The sequence below is a fragment of the Schistocerca gregaria genome, chromosome 2, assembly GCF_023897955.1.
Source record: "Schistocerca gregaria isolate iqSchGreg1 chromosome 2, iqSchGreg1.2, whole genome shotgun sequence".
Lineage (NCBI taxonomy): Eukaryota > Metazoa > Arthropoda > Insecta > Orthoptera > Acrididae > Schistocerca > Schistocerca gregaria.
In genome coordinates this window covers 531,674,443-531,695,660 of record NC_064921.1, presented here as the reverse complement: position 1 = coordinate 531,695,660, position 21,218 = coordinate 531,674,443, and the positions used below count along the sequence as shown (strand labels likewise).

At 37.3% G+C, this 21,218-nt stretch overlaps 1 protein-coding gene across 1 annotated transcript in view; it reads right to left on the bottom strand.

Annotated features, from left to right (window-relative positions):
* The window catches only part of LOC126330497 (G-protein coupled receptor GRL101-like), a 643,973-nt gene that overhangs the window by 85,567 nt on the left and 537,188 nt on the right, over positions 1 to 21,218 (bottom strand). Inside the window, exons 18-20 of the mRNA XM_049996361.1 lie at positions 12,840 to 12,911; positions 8,913 to 8,984; positions 4,584 to 4,655 (exon numbers count right to left, since the gene is read on the bottom strand). Coding sequence (XP_049852318.1) covers positions 4,584 to 4,655; positions 8,913 to 8,984; positions 12,840 to 12,911 — 216 coding nt within the window. The remainder of the gene's footprint in view (positions 1 to 4,583; positions 4,656 to 8,912; positions 8,985 to 12,839; positions 12,912 to 21,218) is intronic.

The window sequence follows — 21,218 nt, the reverse complement described above, 5'->3', positions numbered from 1 at the left end:
AGAAGTAGAATGCTAGTAAATGGCATAATTCCATTTCACTATGTTTCATGCTCAGTTATGGCTGCATTTCTTGGTTGCAATAGTAAAACTGTTGGTTTTGTTTCACACACCTTTCATGTATTGTGTATGTGGTGTGGCCCTTGTAATCTTTTTCACATTGACATAACATGCTTCACTGCTTTGAATTTATAGCTGATGAGAGATCACAAATTCATATGAAGGACTCCAATGAAGAGTGAGTCAACATCAATGCTTACTAATCAGTTCAAACCATTCAGACAGAAACAATTCAGTCTATTGCAAAATTGGAAGAAATGCATATACAGACTCACAAAAGGTCATTTATTTAGATTGTTCATGAAGATAAAATAATGTACCCAGTGATAAGCAGGTGTGCAGTCCAACAGGGGGTCACATGCAATAACACCACATTTGCTGGTACAACTCAGATGCAGTTGTAGGGAACCCTTGTGGATTTCAGCGAAGTTTGGCCTCAAGGTGGCATTACAGGAAAGGGTAGCTAATGTGAGTGTCATGTCAGGACGGCTTCTTAGATACCCAACAGCTGAAATGGGTTCAGTTGGTTGTTGTCAAGCACAACATCAGAGTAACATGACAATACTAAATAGATGGTAGACTCTAATGGATAGAGCCTGCAAGTAGTCAAACACCAAGATGATGATTAAAAAATTAATTAGCAAAAGCTTTTGGAGTTACGGTCATGCCAGGTTGCATCCAGGCACATCTCTAGTGCTACTCCAAGTTGGCAGTGACAATAACAGAGGCAGCAGAGATGGTGGTGATATAGGCATCGCAGCAGAAGTTTACACAACTAGCATGACCTGGAGTGAAAGTGGTGGCTGCTGCAGGTCTAGTGTCATTAGGTGGACTTGCCTATCTCCTAAATAGCTTGCTGAGCATTGTTTTATTGGGCACCACTGAGTTATCATTTTGCATACCCTCACACAGTGCCACAGTCACTCGGCCAGCAATAATGTGATGCTCACATAGGGCTGTGTGTTATTACATTAATGCAGTTACTGAGCCATCCCTGAGCCAAGTGGGTGCTGGGGACCTATTTCATCCCTCCCTGCTTCAGAAAACGGGTACACTGATTTGGGGCAGTTTACCTTTATTTACATTCATTTGCTTGCAGTCTATGTACAAAATGAGAACAAATAAAAAAGGCAATTCTGAAACGGTCTCTTTATAACTTTATCATTAGATGGCACTGCATGGTCTTTCACTACCTCTAGATGGTGCAACACAAACAATATTGTTCCACTTACAGTGAGCTAAAACTGTCACAGTCAGTGTCAGCACTAGTTGATTAGTAAAAGGATGGTGGGACTTAGTTGTGAAATGTTCTCCATTTGTAGCAGAAATGGCAACACCAGAGACAGTTGCTAGAGATGAGGTACCCAGAACAATACCTCAGTGCAAATAGTTGTGATATTGCTGTACATGCTGCCATAAGTGCTCCAAATGGAAGCAGTTTTGTTGAGCCATAAGCAGATGGTCTAGGCACGCAAGAAGAGGCTCTTCAGGTAAGGCAAATTAAAATCAATCAATACCTTGTCTGTAATTATTATGGTCTTAATGTACACAGCTAGATATGTGAAGTTCGAGGCAGAATTCACTCCCTCTGCTACTTTGGACTTTTTACCAATTGTCACCCAGCTATTTGTGTGAGAGCTGCCAGCTGTGGCTACAATGTTGGAGAACCTCTATAAGTGGCAGCACATGCTGCACATGGCATTCACAGTTAGCTAAGCATGTTTCACAATGGTAGATTGTGCTCCCCAATGAAATTGAAAAACAATACAATGTCGTACATCATCCAGTCACATTAATGTGACCACTGCAGGTCTTCGATGTCAATGTGTGATTTTTTTTTTTTTGGGGGGGGGGGGGGGTGAAAAGTAGTGCAGCTGTTGTTGTAATGCAGAAATAGAGTGATTCATCAGAAAACGAAAAGGGCATGATCATTGACAAGAGTGCCAACTGTGAAAGCATTTCTAAAATGGTTAACTTTGTAAACTGTTCACATGCTGCAGTTGTTAAAATATACCATGCTTAGCAAAATTGTGCTATCCAAAACTGACACCAAGGCAACTGTGGTGCACCATGGACCATAATCATAGATTACAGCAATTAACAACAGCTGTGGAGACGTGTGCAGGTGAACAGATATGAAGCTTTTGAGCAACTAACTGCCAAGGGGCCACCAACAGTATCTCCTCAATGACCATTCAGCAAATGTTTCTGCATATGGCCCTCAGCAGCAGGTGTCTGTTCATGCACCCATGCTGACTGCTGCTTGTCAACAATGAAGAATGGAATTTGCATGCCAGTACCAAAACTGGAAGTCCACCGAGTGCCAAAAGGTGCTTTTTTTTTCTTTCTTTTTTCAGATGAATCATGTTTTATGGTCAACTGAGCAGATGACTGTTGGTAAGTATAGAGTGAAACATTTGAAAGCAAACACCTTGCAACATTCTTCAGACGGATCCAAGCCAGAGAGCATTTCCTGGGTGATCTTGTCATTCTGGAAGGCAAATAGATCAACGCAAGTATGAATCTATGCTTGAGGACCATGTCCAACCCTACTTGCAGTTTGTTTTTCTTGGCATGATAGTATCTACCAGCAGCTATATGTCACACAGCTCGCAGTGCATGTGCATGGTACAAAGAGCACCAGGATGAGTTTAACATACTCCCTTGCCCACCAAACTCCCTGCATTTAAACCCAATCAAGAATCTGTAAGATAACCTTGATCAGGCTGTTCATGCCATGGATCCTCGACCGAGAAACCTAATGTAGCTGGCCATGGCACTGGAGTCATTATGGCACGACATCCTTGTTGGTATCTTCCTAAACTAACTGTCTTCTTGTCTGTCTTGCAGTGCTCCATACTGCAAAAGATGGTTATTCAGGCTTTTGACAGGTGGTCACATTAATGTGACTGGTCAATGTATAAGTACACCTTACATTGCCTTGGTTGTAGGAGTCATAGAATCCCATCTTGGAAGTGTTAAAACGTCTCTGGCACTTAAAAAAAGAAAAAGGTCCAGTGGCATTGAGCTGTATTGGTAATGTCCTCTTGGCACACCAATGTGATTTTAAGTCTAGCCTCTTGTGATAATTTACGGTACTTACTTCACAAGTGTATCATTGTAAAATAATTCCATTATCCCAAGTTAAGCAAAGTTTTCATAATTTTGGGATAAGTAAGTATCCATTACAAGTTGTTAATTAAGTGCCAGTAGTTGCAAAAAACCAATTCATTTTGCTTCCACCTGTGGTTTTCTTTGATAAAATAATGACAGAAGTTTTCAAAGGAAAGTACTCTCTTTTATGATACAAGTGCTGCGCTGTTAATGCCTGGAGATGGCACACAGTTCAATATGGACTTTTTTATTTTGATGATTTATTTAAAAGAGCAATATGGTCTTGCATTATTGGAGTGACTGGAAATGGTCTGTGAGGGTTAATCAATAATTATACCATGTCTTATCTATCATTGTCCAGGAAATAGGATACTTTTTCCACAGTCCAAGTGATTTAGCAGATTGCTCTGGTTGAGGCTTCCACAAATCCATTCCTCTGGTTCTTTTTCCTCAACAATCTCCAGGTTTGCTGTGAGCACAACCACATAATAATTCTGCCTCTGCTGTATAAAGTTTGTCTAGGCCTATAGATACCACAAAGCTCCCATCTCTTTCCTATACATACAATATGATCTAGCACACAAAGCAGGACACCTCATCTAGTGCCTCATTTTCTGGTGAACTTATCAACTGGCAACTCTTCTAACACTTTCATATTAATTAGCTTCCCTATATTTTGTGGTATGGTATCACCTGAATTAGCCCTAAGGGACCATGCCAGCTGTCTAGTTGGCCTCACCTGGTTAAGGATTTGCCTGTAGCAGTTTAGTATTTTCAACAATAGCACTCAGTCGGAATGATGTCCCATCTAGCTCCATTACATACTTCTCTAAATCAATTTTTCAATGATCTGCTACAAATAAATCAATCCTGAAAACTATGTCACAGGTACTGCCAACTTGGGGAAACACTTTCATCCTAGCATGGAAGTCATCTTTACCACTTGGAAACTAAACCATGCTAAACTTAGATAATTTTCTCAATCCCCTTCTAATCCTCTTAATCTGAAACTTGAAGGGTTGATGTTCTCGGTTCCAAATACCCTCTGATAATTATTTGACACTGTCTCCAAGAGGAATTTACATTTTTTTCCCCTGTTCTGCCAGTGACACAATAATCCACCATTGGTGTTAGCTACAGGTTTCTCATGTTTACATTTACAGTGTGCAGTGATTATCATGCTCCTTCAGTGGTAGCTTCATTAAAAGATCTTGATGAAGTGGGAGAAATAAAGAAATATAGAGCAGTTTTCAAAGGAATGGGATAAATAATATAAAATATGTTACAGAGAAATACTGGAGAATGAATCACAGATAAAACTTCAAGTTACCTATCTTTCCTGCAGTTATAGAGACAATTTACTTTTTCATTATATATACTTATTATCTAAGAGCAGCTAAATTTGTACTCACAGTGTCTCCAGCTTGGGCATTCCAATCAGTGTTCCATCTGTTAGATAAGCTATACAGTTGTATGACATGTCACTGAAAAAAATGGAGAATGTATTTCAATTTTATCAACAAATGTTTAGTTACGTAAAATACTAATTAATATTAATTCAGAACTTCTTTCAAAATTTAAAATCAAGCCTTTGTAGTCTAGATATACAGTGAAACCTTGATATAATGAATTTCATGAGACCATGAAAATTAAATTGTTGTACCAGGGTTATTGTTACAACGAGATTTTGTTATTGTGACTCAGAGGAAGGAGCCATGTTTTTGTGGCTGAGAAGTACATTGCTGTAGTACTTTTCTGATGAAAAATAACGGTAAAAGTCAAATAATGAAACACATTTTGTTCACTTCATTTATTAATACTGTACCTGTAGAATATCTTACTTTTGTGTACAGAAAAATTCACTTATTTTCCTATCGAGCGAGGTGGCGCAGTGGTTAGCACACTGGACTCGCATTCGGGAGGACGACGGTTCATTCCCGTCTCCAGCCATCCTGATTTAGGTTTTCCGTGATTTCCCTAAATCGTTTCAGGCAAATGTTGGGATGGTTCCTCTGAAAGGGCACAGCCGATTTCCTTCCCAATCCTTCCCTAACCCGAGCTTGCGCTCCGTCTCTAATGACCTCGTTGTCGACGGGACGTTAAACACTAACCACCACCACCACCACCACTTATTTTCCTCTGTTTCTGTTTTCTTAAAGATTATCTTGTGAATATTGTGTTTATCTCCTCTAATGCACTCAACTGCTGCACTGAAGCACTGGGGATTGAAGTGCTACTTGCTGAATGGTTTCCAACTGACCTATCAGCTCACATCATTGTCATCATCAGAATCTTCAACAGGCTAATTACCCTTTAACTCCTTGATGATTGATTCATCTACATATGCTTCAAACACCAGTACCTCATCATCCACTGAAAAGTATTCAACTACTGAAGCATCTATGGGTTTACCAGTAACTGCTGAATACATCTCCACTTTGAATATCATCCTGCATTATTTCATCCACACAACATTCTCACCAACATCTTAACTTTTGAAAATTCTTGCATTTTTCCAGCAGTTCACAATCACATTCAGCTGTACATTGTTCCAGGAACTAGCAATCATGTCACAAGACTGCTCTACATTGAAACTGTAGGGATTGCTCACCTTTCTTTCAATGTCTGCGATTACATGTTGAACTAAACGTGAATGACATTTTGTCTTAAAGTTCTTATTTATCCCCATATATAATGGCTGAAGAATCAAAGTACAGTTCAGGGAGAAGTAGCACAGTTCAATGTTCTTCAACACTGGCATGTTGTTATGGTACTACAATTATCAACCAGCAACCCAATTTTCTTATTCTTCAATCTCTTTATTAAGCAAAAGCAGCCACTCACCAAAAAGAGTAGACATCATCCATGCTTTTCTGTTTGCCTTGTAACTGGTTCAATAAAAGAAATCACATATACAGTACAACTGTAGCAAAATCGCCAAGCAACTTAGCGAAATCTAAGGCTTTTTGACATATCAACGGCCATTAAGTGGTTAATTCTGTGCATGCATCTCATTAAACCACTGCAGTGTAGCACTGTCCACATCGTCAGTAGCAGCCATCTTCATTCTTTTTCTTGAGTGGTTAAATTTGCCACCTACAAAACTTTCTTCAATTTCTTTTTGTTTTTAAGGAATGTAGCAAACATTGTTTGTGCAAGTCTGTACTTTCTTGCCACATCTATTTGTTTCATTCCATTATTAGTGTCTTTGAAAACCTCCATTTTCATCTCCAACCTTATTTGTTTCCGACTCCCAGCCTTTGTCGAAATCTTAGCGAAGTCCAAAGCATTTACATCAACTACAAACATTCACAGATTGCAAAAATCACAGAGATAAGCTGCATATGAGCCCAACAAAACACTTCTATCTACTACTCAAGCTCAACAATGGACAAACTAAACACTCATCCAAACAAAGGAGCTCTTTGATGTTTGCCGCTCAGCTTAGCTCACCTGCAGCTGTACGCTATTCCCTTTACCACTAGAATAAATACAGTACTGTAGTAGGTAGCAAAGCTTCTGGATATAAAGCACTGAAAGTCTAGTAGCTAAATAAACAATACCTACTGCTATAGCGAGCTGCATAGAAGTAGGTAATAGTAAATTCCCTGAAATTTTGTCTTCATTATAACAGGGTGTTGTTATATTTGCTACTTCATCATAATGAAGGGTAATTATCACAGTAGACATAGGAAATCAGCAGGGGTCATATGAAATTATTGCTGCACCCTAGTTTGTTGTTGTATCAGTAATCGTTATATGGAGGTTTGACTGTACTACTCAAGTTTACACTGCAGGCAAGTCATTCTACAGTATACACATGACTACTGAAGTGTAACTGTACTTGAATTTTAATACAGTTTTTACTGTTTCCTATTTGGTTTTTAAATATTCCATCTTCTCCATATCTCCCTATAGCACACAACTATTTTCCTGAGGATTTCAAGTGTCTTACAATACTTTGCATTGTCAAGAGGTTATTGCAGTCAACAAATCCTGCGACAGTATCTTGACTGTTCCTGCTGGCCACTGTGTCCGAGTGGTTCTATGCGCTTCAGTCCCGAACCAGGTGACTGCTTCGGTCGCTGGTTCGAATCCTGCCTCGGGCATGGATGTGTGTGATGTCCTTAGGTTTGTTAGGTTTAAGTAGTTGTAAGTTATAGGGGACTGATGACCTCAGATGTTAAGTCCCATAGTGCTCAGAGCCCTTTGAACCATTTTGACTGTTCCTAAAGCTGTCATCATTAATTACGAGATCCTCCTTTCTTTTCAATTCTTTTATATACTATTCTGGCCAGTAACTTTTATGCACAGGCTATCAAGCAGATTAAGCTATATGTCTCACATCAATCTGCACTTATCTCCATGATTATTTGGATGATATTTTTCCAAAAGTCTGATGGCATGTCCCCAATTTCATTAAAAATACACTTTAAGCTGTATCTGATTATCACTTCTTCCTGTGATTTTATTATCTAACTCTCCTGTCTCTGTAAGTCTCCCAAAATTGTATCTGACACTAATACTGGATCCCTTATGCCCCCAAATCTACACACATTTCATCTTATGTAACATTACTGGAAGGTTCTTAACCTATAGAGGCCCTCAGTGTATTCTTTCCAATTATCCACTCTCTCATCTGCATTTAACACTGAAATGACTTTTGCTTTCAAATTATCTGAAAGTTACTTTTACTTTTCTATGTATTGAATTTGTCCTTCTGCAAACACCTCTTTTTCATTTATTTACTTTTTTCTGCAGTCATTGCTCATCCTATTATTCAATTTCTAAGTTGCTTATACTGCCACATTCATTTATTTTCCTGGAAATTTTGCCTTTTTTTTTTTTATCAATCGATTGACATACTTCTTTGCTGTACACAATTACATTTAAGTTACCTCTCTTGTAACCACATTTTTTTTGTTCAATGTCTGTGATTATGCTTTTTCCAGATGTTCATTCCTCCATACCTAAACTAGCTGCTATGGTATTCCATACTGCAGTATCCACAGGCACTGAGAGTAATATTAGAATCTGATAAAAAAATGCTATACCAGTAGTTAAAGTTTCAGGGGAAAGTGATTATGAAAGAAGTCAACATGAAACTTCCAAAACAGATCATGTGTAATTTTACATAACTTCCTGCATATTATACAGTATCATATTTCAAAACATATTTTTAATGTGATTCTTCAGGATGTGCAAAACCATTTTAAGCCAAATATTACTCAGCCATTTAACAATATTATGAAAACTACAGATTGCTGCTCTCCATGTAGAGGATATGTTGAGTTGTAGATGGGCACAACACAAGGACTGCTAAACATTTTAACTTTTGATCAAAAGGCCTTCTTCTGAAAGAGAAAACACACAAACAAGCACAGCTTATACACACATGACCACTGTCTCTGGCTACAGTGGGTGTGCGCGTGTGTGTGTGTGTGTGTGTGTGTGTGTGAGAGAGAGAGAGAGAGAGAGAGAGAGTTGTGCTTTTCTTTTGTGTGTGTGTGTGTGCTACTTCAGAAGAAGCTAAAGTGTATATTCCCCTTTTTGTTGTGCCTGTCTGCAACTCAACATGTGCTCTATGTGGTGAGTAGTAATCATTCCTTTGTAATTATTCCATCCTGCATTTTCCATTGTTTGATACTTATATAACCTTATACATAGCAGCAATAAAAGAGAGGGCACTGTAAGCAGTTCATATAATACTGTAAACTGTTTTTCACCTTTCACATACTCACAGTGTCACTAAGCTACGTAGCCCAATGAAAGCACCATGGGAAATGTTGCTTATCCTTTGGCGTTTAAGATCACTGCAGAAAGGAACAATAATAATCATCATCTGGAAGTTTCTACTGATTTAACGATTATTACAAGATACAAACATTGTTGAAATTATATTATGAATGGGTAGATAAAGTCTTATCAAATTAAATACGTAAGCTTTATAAAGAGTCAAACAAGTAAATGCCAAATTAATACAAAAACATTTCACAACTCCTGTTTCAAATGCTAAAATATCTTACAAAAAACACCCAATGTGAAAATACAATAAAATGTAGATAGAAAAATAATATTATACTTATCAGCAGACACAATCACTAACAAATATGGCACACACATTCATTTACATAATTCATCACAAGAGATAAAATCTCTTTATTGCTAATCAGGATTGTCACCTCATGTTCCTTGTAAAGAAAGTCACGACAGGACTAATTGGGAATGAAATCTAAAAGCATGCTGGAGGCTGTAACTGCTGTCATTTATGACTGAATGAGTTACCTGTCCTTGCTTTACTGTACAGTAATTACATTTTCAAAGTACAAGCCATTGTATCATGAACAACTATATGTTTGTCTCTGGTGACTTTTGTTTTATGGTCATTGGCTGTTGCCCAAGATGTACTTCTCTGCCTAAAATTTCATATTCTAATATTGGAAACACCATTTGAGGCTATAATGATTCAGACAGTTAAAATCTCAAAGAAGGAGTACGAGGAGGAGATTAGTGTTTAATGTCACATCGACAACAAGGTCATTAGAGATAGAGCACAAGCTTGGATTAGGCAAGGATGGGGAAGAAAATTGGCCATGCCATTTCAAAGGAAACATCCTGGCTTTTGCCTGAAGTGATTTATGGAAATCAAGGGAACCTAAATCAGGATGGCCGGACACTGGTTTGAACCATTGGCCTCCCGAATGTGGGTAAAATGTGCTAATCACTGCACCTCAAATACGCTCAGTGAACTTAACTGTTTATATGTACACATGCAACAGTCAACACTTGCTATTACCAAACTGCCACTTAATATTGCAGAGTTGGGCTGACATGTATTTCTGAGCTCTTAGTTGGGAAGAGTTGACACCCTTTGCTTTATTTAGCACCAAGAGCTGCAATTTGTCTAATTTTAATCCTTCTTTTCTATTTATGTTGTTTTTGTGCTGTAGGATTTCTGGCGCCTTTCTGTACATCTGAGTGTAGTAACAATTTGATCTTGATAAAACCATAGGATTCGAGAAAATGAATTTGATTGTTCCCTGGTCCCAGTGTATGAGATGCTACTGTCTATTTATCTGTGTTGCTCAAGCAATGATTGCTCTTGTGTTCCTTAAAGCTTTTCATTGTAATTCCTATGTACACCAGACCACATGCTCAAGGGATTGTTTTAATATTTGTGCTGTGGCAAGCATTGGTTGGAAGTCCTTCACAGTGTTTAAATGTTCAAGTGCCTTTCTCTGAGTACTCAGCTGAAGCGATCCATAAGTGTTTTTATGAATCAGAGAAAAACTGTACCAAAGTTGGTTCTTTTTGAACTAGAAGCTCAGATATTTTAAAGTGTAGTGCTCTATTTACCTCTTCATCAGAGTAGTCATTTATTCTGAAAGAAGTTCTTAAATGACTGAGTTTGTCCTCCAAGTACTATGGTTCACAGATTCTCTTAGCCTAGTCAACCAATGTTTTGGTCACTACTCTTTTCTCCATTTTATGAGTAACTTACACCTTGAACCAGTAACTTATTTCCTTTTTCTTATATTTACAACCTGCCTGCACACTTTGATACCATAATGAATTCATCAAATTTAAACAGCTACGTAATAGTTTATACGGAAATGCATTCATCAAAAGTAGAATATTTGATAAGAAGAAAGTTACAGTGATACACAAATCCTGTACAAAAATGAAAAACTGAATACTGTATGTTAGATATACCGTTAGATATACCTACTTCATGCTTCCGTTAGATATATGGAACTGTATTTTATCTTAGTAGCCTTAATTTCATACAAAAACAGTTTACAAACAAAACATGGGTTACAGAACACTCTCTGGAGAGCCATTTAAGTCTCATATACACAAATAAAATACTGTAAAATATTCGACTATTGCAATTTGATATTAATTACTATCTGACTTATACAGCAGTTAATAAGGAAGTTTTGGTTAGAAGCCAAATAGAAACCTCAAGACTACATCAAATTCAAGTATACTTAATATCCAGACTGAAACTGGTAGGAATATGTTCTGTTAACACTGAAGCCACTAATTAGCTAACTTTTTTTAATGATTACCAATGTGCGCTAGAATTTATATTTTCCTCTTATTCTACTCGCATTATATACATAATTTCATCAAAGTTTGCAGTGTAATAGGTCATCAATGCAAAATACTTGCAACATCATTTATAATTAAAGACAAATTATGCAGTTATTCATAACAAATGTAAATATATACCGATTTTTGGCCCTAGTATTAATTTTGAACTATGTGGCTACTATCAAATGAAAAAAATATTTGATTTTAACTCCAATTTATATTATGAAAATAACACAAATTATATTTTACTTATCAATTAATCAAATGAAATTTACCTTGTTAATTTCCATTATTATCTTGTTTCACACTTCTAAATTATTTATTTCACAAACTACCTACATATACTCAACAGGAAGTAATATACTTAAATTACACTGTCCACAATTTATCTCTGTGTGTTAATTTTGGATTACAGGTTTGGAAATTTGTGTCTTAAACAATGCAAATAGAAGTGCAACAGCACTGTCATTACACAGATTGTAGCCAGTTTTCAAAGAGTCAAGGTGTAGTCAGTTTTTAACACCAATTGCACCACCTATACAATAACAAAAGAAATCACTGTAACTTCTGAACTTTCATTGACGATTTCTACAGCACGGCAATATGGCTACACTTTCATACAGCAACAAAGCATGAACAACAGGACATCAGCAACAAAGAAGGTATGAAGATCTAAAAGTTGAATTAAATTCTACCATTGTGTTTACATGACCCAAGAGCTTTGCTAACATTTTCATTCTTATTAGTTTCAGTCAAAATTTTTGGTAAAAGCACATTGTGTTTGGTACCTGGTGGAGGAACCTTTTTTATTATTCTTTTTTGGAGAGACCACTCAATGAGATTTCGAAGTGAATGTTACTATTTAGCAGTTTGAAATAGTCATGTTTACTAACATTCCCAGCAGTAATGTTACACATGGCAGTGGTTTAAATTCATTCAACTCTAAATTAAATGTACACACATCCTCCTCCTGTCCTCTCTTTGTTCAGGGTTTTCATTGTACACATATCTGTTACTGGACTATATAGCAATATAACAGTTACATATATCTCTTATTGGACTATATAGCAATATGACAGTTGAAGTCTAACCTTCCTAACAAATAATAGATGTATTTCTAAAAGGAGTGGTACCTCTACAGAAAGAGATTTCATAATGTGTCAAAATATATCTGCTGTAAGTTACCTCATTCAGCATCAGTTTATCATTTTGTAATATTTTTTAACATAAGTTAACTAACAAAAATGTACTAACTTGCTCTTATTTCCTGTAAGCAAATTATTGTTATTGAATGTTTGAGACTTCTTCAGTGTTGGGCTAATAGTTTCAACATTCTTGTAAAGCATTTAGGTAGCAGATATGACAAAATTTTTCTCTACTCAAACACAAGGTCTCGTCCAGTACAAATACGACCAGGATAGCTACTCTTTATTGGAAGATATCTTGATGATTATTATAGCCACTGAAATTAAAATGATCCTGCCATGTTATTTTCTCCATCAGAAAAATGTGATTTCTGACTCATTAAATGTACAGTAGTATATTATAGCAGTAATGAAATAAAAACTTACAGTGCTTTCAGTGAAGAGAGACCATAAAAGGCCATTGGCTCTAAGCTCTGGATGTTGTTACCATGTAGATGACTAGAAAAAAAGGGAAAAATGACTATTTACTCTCTTTAAATTGAAATTAGATCTCTACAGTTAAAAAGTTCAATTAGTTAAAACATTGTTGGGATGCTACAAATCCAACTGCAGATGGATACTACAAGCAACTCGTTAAGAAGTATACAACTCGTGTACATGTATTATCTTTCTCTCTCTCTCTCTCTCACTCACACACACACACACACACACACACACACACACACACACACACACACACACACACACAATTACAGAGAGAGAGAGAGAGAGGGGGGGGGGGGATCTTTTGACTTACTCTGTTTCTTGTGTTCTACCAATGAATTAATCAACATTATCAATTCATCAAACATTAAATGTTCTGTTGTAACTGCTGCTGCAACAAAGATAATTTTTAAACTATATTACATTTGTAACAAAATGATTGCTAAACTTTTCAACTAGTTGTTCATAAATCCACACTCAGCAATAAAAATAATATTTCATGGGTTTGTTACTGAGATGGATAGTATTCACACCATTCAGGATAACTCTGCAAATATAAATGAAAATTATTTTATTCATGTTGGATCTTGTTGCAATAAAATTTCTGGTTGTACATTAATGCCTGTGATTCTTAATTAGCATGCTTGGTTCCACTTTGGTTACCACATTCAGTGGCAATGTGGATGTTGGACCTTTAAGTTTGCATACATTTCTAGCGTAGTTAACTTGTATAAAGATTCTTTCACAAGTTCCTAGGGTTTTGGGTGTATAATTTACATATGCAATTCTACTAATTATATGTTTTCAGTTTCCAATATCGCTTTTCCCAATAGAATGCGTCTACTCAAGTACTTTTACTATTAAAAAATATGCAACAGACCTAGAAACTGCTTTTGGATATATTAGCCTGCATCAACATGGCACCAGAAATAGTTTCCAATCATCTCTTCAGGACTGGTGCCATGATCAAGTGGATCTGGCCATTGCTGCCACCGTTTCCCAGCTTTGACAAGAAATGGCAACCATGGATGAACTACAATGAGTGGCCAGAAAAAAATTTTGTGGCCTGTGGCATAGCAAGTGACACCCATCAAATCCTTTTTTACTAGTATGTTCAGGAGCAGAAATGTACAGACTGCTCCAGCCACTTAACCCAATGGTGCATATGCACAACTTAAGGACAAGCTGGAAGACTATTTTGATTCTCAAATTCGTGCAGCAGTAGCACGCCACAAACTTTTTAGTTGCACTAAAAAAATGCCCAAAGCTATCATGATTGGATCACAAAGTTGCAGGTATTGTCACAATATTGCATATTTCAGTGTCCAAATGCTGCTAGAGATCATGTGCAGAATACTCAGTGTGTGGTATGATCTTGGTCCATTCACCAGGTGAGGGTCTTTGAAGTGACTTACCAAAACTAAATGACACCTCTGTGTGTGGTTGTTTGGTTCTCATTTTGGCATTTGAACAATAAGACATAGTCAGTGGCCCTATAGGATCTGTTGCAGGTCTTTATGACTCAGCAACCTTACAAGGTTTGAACAGCTCTTGTTCCAAAATCACAATGACACTGGAAAGTGTCCCACGCCTCCTGGACACATTGAGTCTCTGAGCCCCCAGAAAGTTATCCTCCTGTTCAAATTGTTTTGTAACATATAAATGTCAACAGTGTTCTTTCCAGAAGGTTAAGTGTTCACATTGTCGGAAGTTGGGTCAGAAAGCCAAGATCTGCAATACTGTCTGCACGATGAATGTGCATAGTATGCACCTCACAGACAAGGATACAGAAGGTGAGGTCGGCTTGTCAGGGGCAGGTTTTGACATACTTCTCACGCATGCAGTCTTATGTTGTTCTACCTGCACCTTGACCTTGGAGATGTCTATTACGGGCACCGAAGTACAATTTGCAGATGGCACTAGGTCTGCGGCCTCTCTAGCTATTTAGTAAAGTAGAGTTACATAAATGGTGCCATTGCCATATGACAATCTGAATGCACTATGTCAATACAGTCGAGCCTCCAGCATCATTCTATGTATGGCCGTGTTTACATTTTGTGCATAAGGCCTCGTTCTGTGCTACCATGCCTGTCATCACCTCCATGATGTAACCTGATGATGCACTATCTCGGCAAAATTTATTGTTCTTGAGTTAATAACGAACATATGCAACCTAAGACTGTTTTTTAAATAACAGCAATAATAAGGTTGCTGTACCACCATGCTAAGATGGAATGGAATAATTTTTAAAACCTTTATTGGTAATGTTGATATTATCAAACATAGGTGATATAAAACGAAAAAAAATCTACTTGCTTACATTTCAAACTTAGCATTACACATGATCATATTTCAGGGCTACTCATCAAACCAAGCAAAAATTTTGTGAGTCCAAAGGTCTTCCAGTTTCCCCAAAGTGAGCCTCCACCAGTTGTGAATGCTGATGGTATCGTAAGTCTCTTAGAGACAGCTGAAGAGATGGAAGAGCAGTTAGCTGGAGTGATAGTGACTTGAAAAGAGTATAAGACGAACATAAATAAAAGTAAAACTAGGATAATGGAACACAGTAAAAGTAAATCAGGTGATTCTGAGGGGATTAGATTAGGAAATGAAACACTAAAAGTGAGTTTTATCATTTGGGCAGCAAAATAACTGATAAATAGCTGAAGCACTAAGGTATAAAATGTAGACTGGCAATAGCAAGAAAAAATTTTATGAAAAAGAGGAATTTGTGAACATCTATGTCAAATTTAAGTGTTAGGAACTCTTTTCTGAAGATATTTGTCTGGAGTGTAGCCTTGTGTGGAAGTGAAACATGGACAATAAGCAATTCGTGCTAGAAAAAAATAGAAACTTTTGAAATGAAACCCTACAGAAGAATGCTTAAGATTAGATGGATAGATAGAATAGCAAATGAGAAGGTACTAAATCAAACTGGGGTAAAAAGAAACTTATTCCACCAACTGACTAAAAGAAAGGATTGTTTGTAGGACACATTCTGGAGAATCAAGGAACTGTTAATTTGGTAATGACATGAAGTGTAACTGACAAAAATTGTATCCATCTCCTCTCCGTGAGACAGCACTGTTTCCATAGATTAAATTCATGCCACAGTTATTAGACACACACACACACACACACACACACACACACATACACACACACACATACGCGCACGCGCATGCGCATGCACTGGTAAGGAGAAACATCTTTAATCTACATTTGAAAACATTTCCACTATCTGTCAGATATCAAAGAGTTTTATAACTGCATATTTCACCACTTTCTGTACCAAAGTTATATTCATTAAAGAATAATGCATATAATGTTTCCTTCTAGTGTAGTATTTGTGAATATCTTTGTTACAGTCAAACTTGGATGGATTGTTGATCACATATTTCATAAGTGAATAAATGAACTGTGAGGCTGTGGTTAACATTACCAGTTGCTTACAGAGATGGCCACAGGTTTCCATGTGTGATCCCTACACATAATTCTAATTACTTTTCTTGAAGTGAATATTTTTTGCCTCAATGACATGTTATCCCAGAATATTATCCTATAAGCTATTATCCTATAAGCCATCACCACATGAAAATATGAAAAAAAAAGTTAACTTAATGACCTCTATATCCCTGACATTGTCAGTTATTCATGTGGCATAAGTAGCTTAGCTAAACCTAAATGTTTTAGCAGGTGTACTGTATGGCTTACCCACTTAACGTTTTCGTCATTATGCAGACTGAAGAACTTGGAATTTTCTACATTGCATATAAATTCTGTTTGGTGCATTAGGTTAATAGGAGGTAGGTTATTTTTGACTGTACAAAATTATATGAGCTGTGTTTTTCAAAATTTAAAGTAAAACCATTCAGTAATTTTCACACAAGCATCATTTACTATTTTCTCTGTTGATGATTCTTTGCTGAGCTTCACAACAATATTTGTATCATCTGCAAACAGTGCAGTAGTGCACCAACGATTGAATCTTTGGAGATTCCTATAGTAATTTCTCTGAATGAAGATGGTGTGGTATCCATTTTTGTATTACTCGAACCATTTAGGGTGACACCACATACTGTTTCTTAAACAAGAACAAAGTACATGCAAAACTTCATATTCTATAAAATTCAACACTGTGAACCTATTACAAGTTCTGAATTGCAAATAGTCTGTCTTCCTGAATTTACATGAGAAATGACTGGCTAGAAATCATCCATTTATGTCCACAGAAATGTCATTAACAGCTCTTTTTAAAACTTATTTGATTTTTGTTTATAGCATTGTTAGTACCACCTGCAAACCAAACAAACATAGCATCCAGTAATGTTACTGACAGAAGGTCATTAATATACACAAGAAAAGTCTGGGCCCTAAGGTGTAATCTACATCTACATCTACATTTATACTCCGCAACCCACAAATTGGTGTGTGGCGGAGGGCACTTTACGTGCCACTGTATTGTGTATGGCTTGCAGGAAGAATGACTGCTGGAATGCCTCCATGGGTATTTGAATCTCTCAAATTCTACATTCGTGATCTCCTCACAAGGTATAAGTAGGGGGAAGCAATGTATTCGATACCTCATCCAGAAACACATCCTCTCGAAACCTGGACAGCAAGCTACACCGCGATGCAGAGCACCTCTCTCGCAGAGAGTTTGCTAAACATCTCTGTAGTGCTATCACGCTTACCAAATAACCCTGTGATGAAATGCACCGATCTTATTTGGATCTTCTCTATCTCCTCTGTCAAACCGACCTGATACGGATACCACGCTGATGATCAATACTCAAGTATAGGATGAACGAGTGTTTTGTAAGCCACCTCCTTTGTTGATGGACTACATTTTCTAAGGACTCTCCCAATGAATCTCAACCTGGCACCCTCCCTACCAACAATGAATTTTATATGATCATTCCACTTCAAATCATTCCGTACGCATCCTGCCAGATATTTTACAGAAGTAACTGCTACCAGTGTTTGTTCTGCTATCATATAATCATACAATAAAGGATCATTCTTTGTATGTATTCGCAATACATTACATTTGTCTATGTTAAGGTCAGTTGCCACTCTCTGCACCAAGTGCCTATCTTCCTGCATTTTGCTGCAATTTTCTAATGCTGCAACTTCTCTGTATACTACAGCATCATCTGCGAAAAGCCGCATGGAACTTCTGACACTATCTACTAGGTCATTTATATATATTGTGCAAAGCAATGGTCCCATAACACTCCCCTGTGGCAAATCAGAGGTTACTGTAACACCTGTAGACGTCTCTCCATTGAGAACAACATGCTGTGTTCTGTTTGCTAAAAACTCTTCAATCCAGCCACACAGCTGATCTGGTATTCCATAGGCTCTTATTTTGTTTATCAGGCGACAGTGTGGAACTGTATCGAATGCCTTCCGGAAGTCAAGGAAAATGGCAACTACCTGGGAGCCTGTATCTAATATTTTCTGGGTCTCATGAACAAATAAAGCGAGTTGGGTCTCACATGATCGCTGTTTCCGGAATCCATGTTGATTCCTACAGAGCAGATTCTGGGTTTCCAGAAATGACATGATACGAGAGCAAAAAAACGTTTTCTAAAATTCTACATTGATGTCAGAGATATAGGCCTATAGTTTTGGGCATCTGCTCGACGACCCTTCTTGAAAACTGGAACTACCTGTGCTCTTTTCCAATCACTTGGAACCTTCCGTTCCTCTAGAGACTTGAGGTACACAGCTGTTAGAAGAGGGGCAAGTTCTTTTGTGTACTCTGTGTAGAATCGAATTGGTATCCCGTCAGGTCCAGTGGTCTTTTCTCTGTTGAGTGATTTCAGTTGCTTTTCTATTCCTTGGACAGTTATTTTGATGTCAGCCTTTTTTTTGTGTGTGTGTGTGAGGATTTAGAGAAGGAACTGCAGTGCGGTCTTCCTCTGTGAAACAGCTTTGGAAAAAGGTGTTTAGTATTTCAACTTTACGTGTGTCATCCTCTATTTCAATGCCATTATCACCCCAGAGTGCCTGGATATGCTGTTTTGATCCGCTTACTGATTTAACATAAGACCAGAACTTCCTAGGACTTTCTGTCAAGTCGGTACATAGAATTTTACTTTCGAGTTCACTGAACGCTTCACGCATAGCCCTCCTTACGCTAACTTTGACATCTTTTAGCTTCTGTTTGTCTGAGAGGTTTTGGGTACGTTTAAATTTGCAGTGAAGCTCTCTTTGCTTTTGCAGTAGTTTCCTAACTTTGTTGTTGAACCATGGTGGGTTTTTCCCGTCCCTCACAGTTTTACTCGGCACGTACCTATCTAAAACACGTTTTATGATTGCCATGAACTTTTTACATGAACACTCAATGTTGCCTATGTCAGAACAGAAATTTTCATTTTGATCTGCTAGGTAGTCTGAAATCTGCCTCTTATTACTCTTGCTAAACAAACCTTGCTAAGCCTTCCTCCCTTTTTTACATTCCTATTTACTTCCATATTCAGGGATGTTGCAATGGCCTTATGATCACTGGTTCCCTGTTCTGCACTTACAGAGTAGAAAAGTTTGGGTCTGTTTGTTATCAGTAGGTCCAAGATGTTATCTCCACAAGTCAGTTCTCTGTTTAATTGCTCGAGGTAATTTTCGGATAGTGCACTCAGTATAATGTCACTTGATGCTCTGCCCCTGCCACCCGTCCTAAACATCTGAGTATCCCAGTCTATATCTGGTACATTGAAATCTCCACCTAAGACTATAACATGCTGAGGAAATTTATGTGAAATGTATTCCAGATTTTCTCTCAGCTGTTCTGCCACTAATGCTGCTGAGTCGGGAGGTCGGTAAAAGGAGCTAATTATTAATCTAGCTTGGTTGTTGAGTATAACCTCCACCCATCATAATTCATAGGAACTATCCAATTCTATTTCACTTCAGGATAAACTATTGCTGACAGTGACAAACACACCACCACCAGTTGCATGCAATCTATTCTTTCTAAGCAACGTCTGTGCCTTTGTAAAAATTTCGGCAGAATTTATCTCTCGCTTCAGCCAGCTTTCCATACCTGTAACAATTTCAGCTTCGGTGCTTTCTATCAGCTCTTGAAGTTCTGGTACTTTACCAATGCAGCTTCGACAGTTTACAATTACAATACCCATTGGTGACTATGCCCTGCACCCTTTGAGGCTGCTGCCCTTTCTGTACTTGTACTGTATCTAATGGGAAACTACATGTAAACAGTTCTTATTTGGATGACAAGTGTTAGGAAAATGCAGGGTTATTTCCCCTAGATGCCCTTCCTTTCCCATTAGAGATAAACATGACCTGAGCCATTTAGGACAATATTCTGTGAGACCATAATATTCTAATTTACTTAAAAGAATAATGTGATTTATCCAAGATCAGTTTAAACAGCTGGGGATCACTAATGATCATCAAGAACACCATCAGCAATTGTCTCATGAACAGCAGCATTCATCATATGGAATAAGAGCCAATCCATATTTTCTACAAGGGAATAAAACTGTATGACAAACTGCCCAAGGAGAATAAAGAAACAACTGAAATTTAAATATTTAAAATTAGCATATCATCTGAGCTTCACGTGGGTAGCACTAAGTATCTATGGCTCTGTCTGGCATAGAAGTAATAAATTATACACCCAAATCTTTTCATGAATCAGTCTAACTATTAGTGAAAACCATATCAAAATGCATACAGTATAGTTCATGAGATTTACCTTCATACACAGACAGCAAAATGCTGAGAGAACTTGCAATACTCTCAGAAATTACTTAAGGCATACCTCTCAAATAATTCATATCATAAGGTCAATGATTATTTAGATAACACATTAAAACATCATCATTTAGAAATAAATAATAATCATTCTGCAATCAACTGTCATGGTTTAATGACTCTTACTGAAAAATATTATGTCCAGGATCTGTGATAGAAAATTGTAAACTCTTTCCATTTCCTTGAGGTCAACATCTCATTCATTATGGTGAGATGCTGACTCAGCTTGATAGAATGGTGGAAGTATCATAAAGTCCTGGAGCCAGCTGAAAAAGTGTTACCTAGTGATGTGATACAAAGGAATATATTAAGATAATATTCCTGTATGCATGAAATGGTTAAACTTTATTTTAAAAACTGTTTCCTTTTTCAGTTAAGATGATATGTCTGATATCATTTTGAAAATGATCTATTCATGACTGGACAACTAACAGTGGATTAAGAATGAAGTGCAAAATCCAAAAACACAATATCAGAAGCGAAATTAATCTTCATGAGACTGCATCCTTGTATAAAACACACACACAGACAGACAGAGAG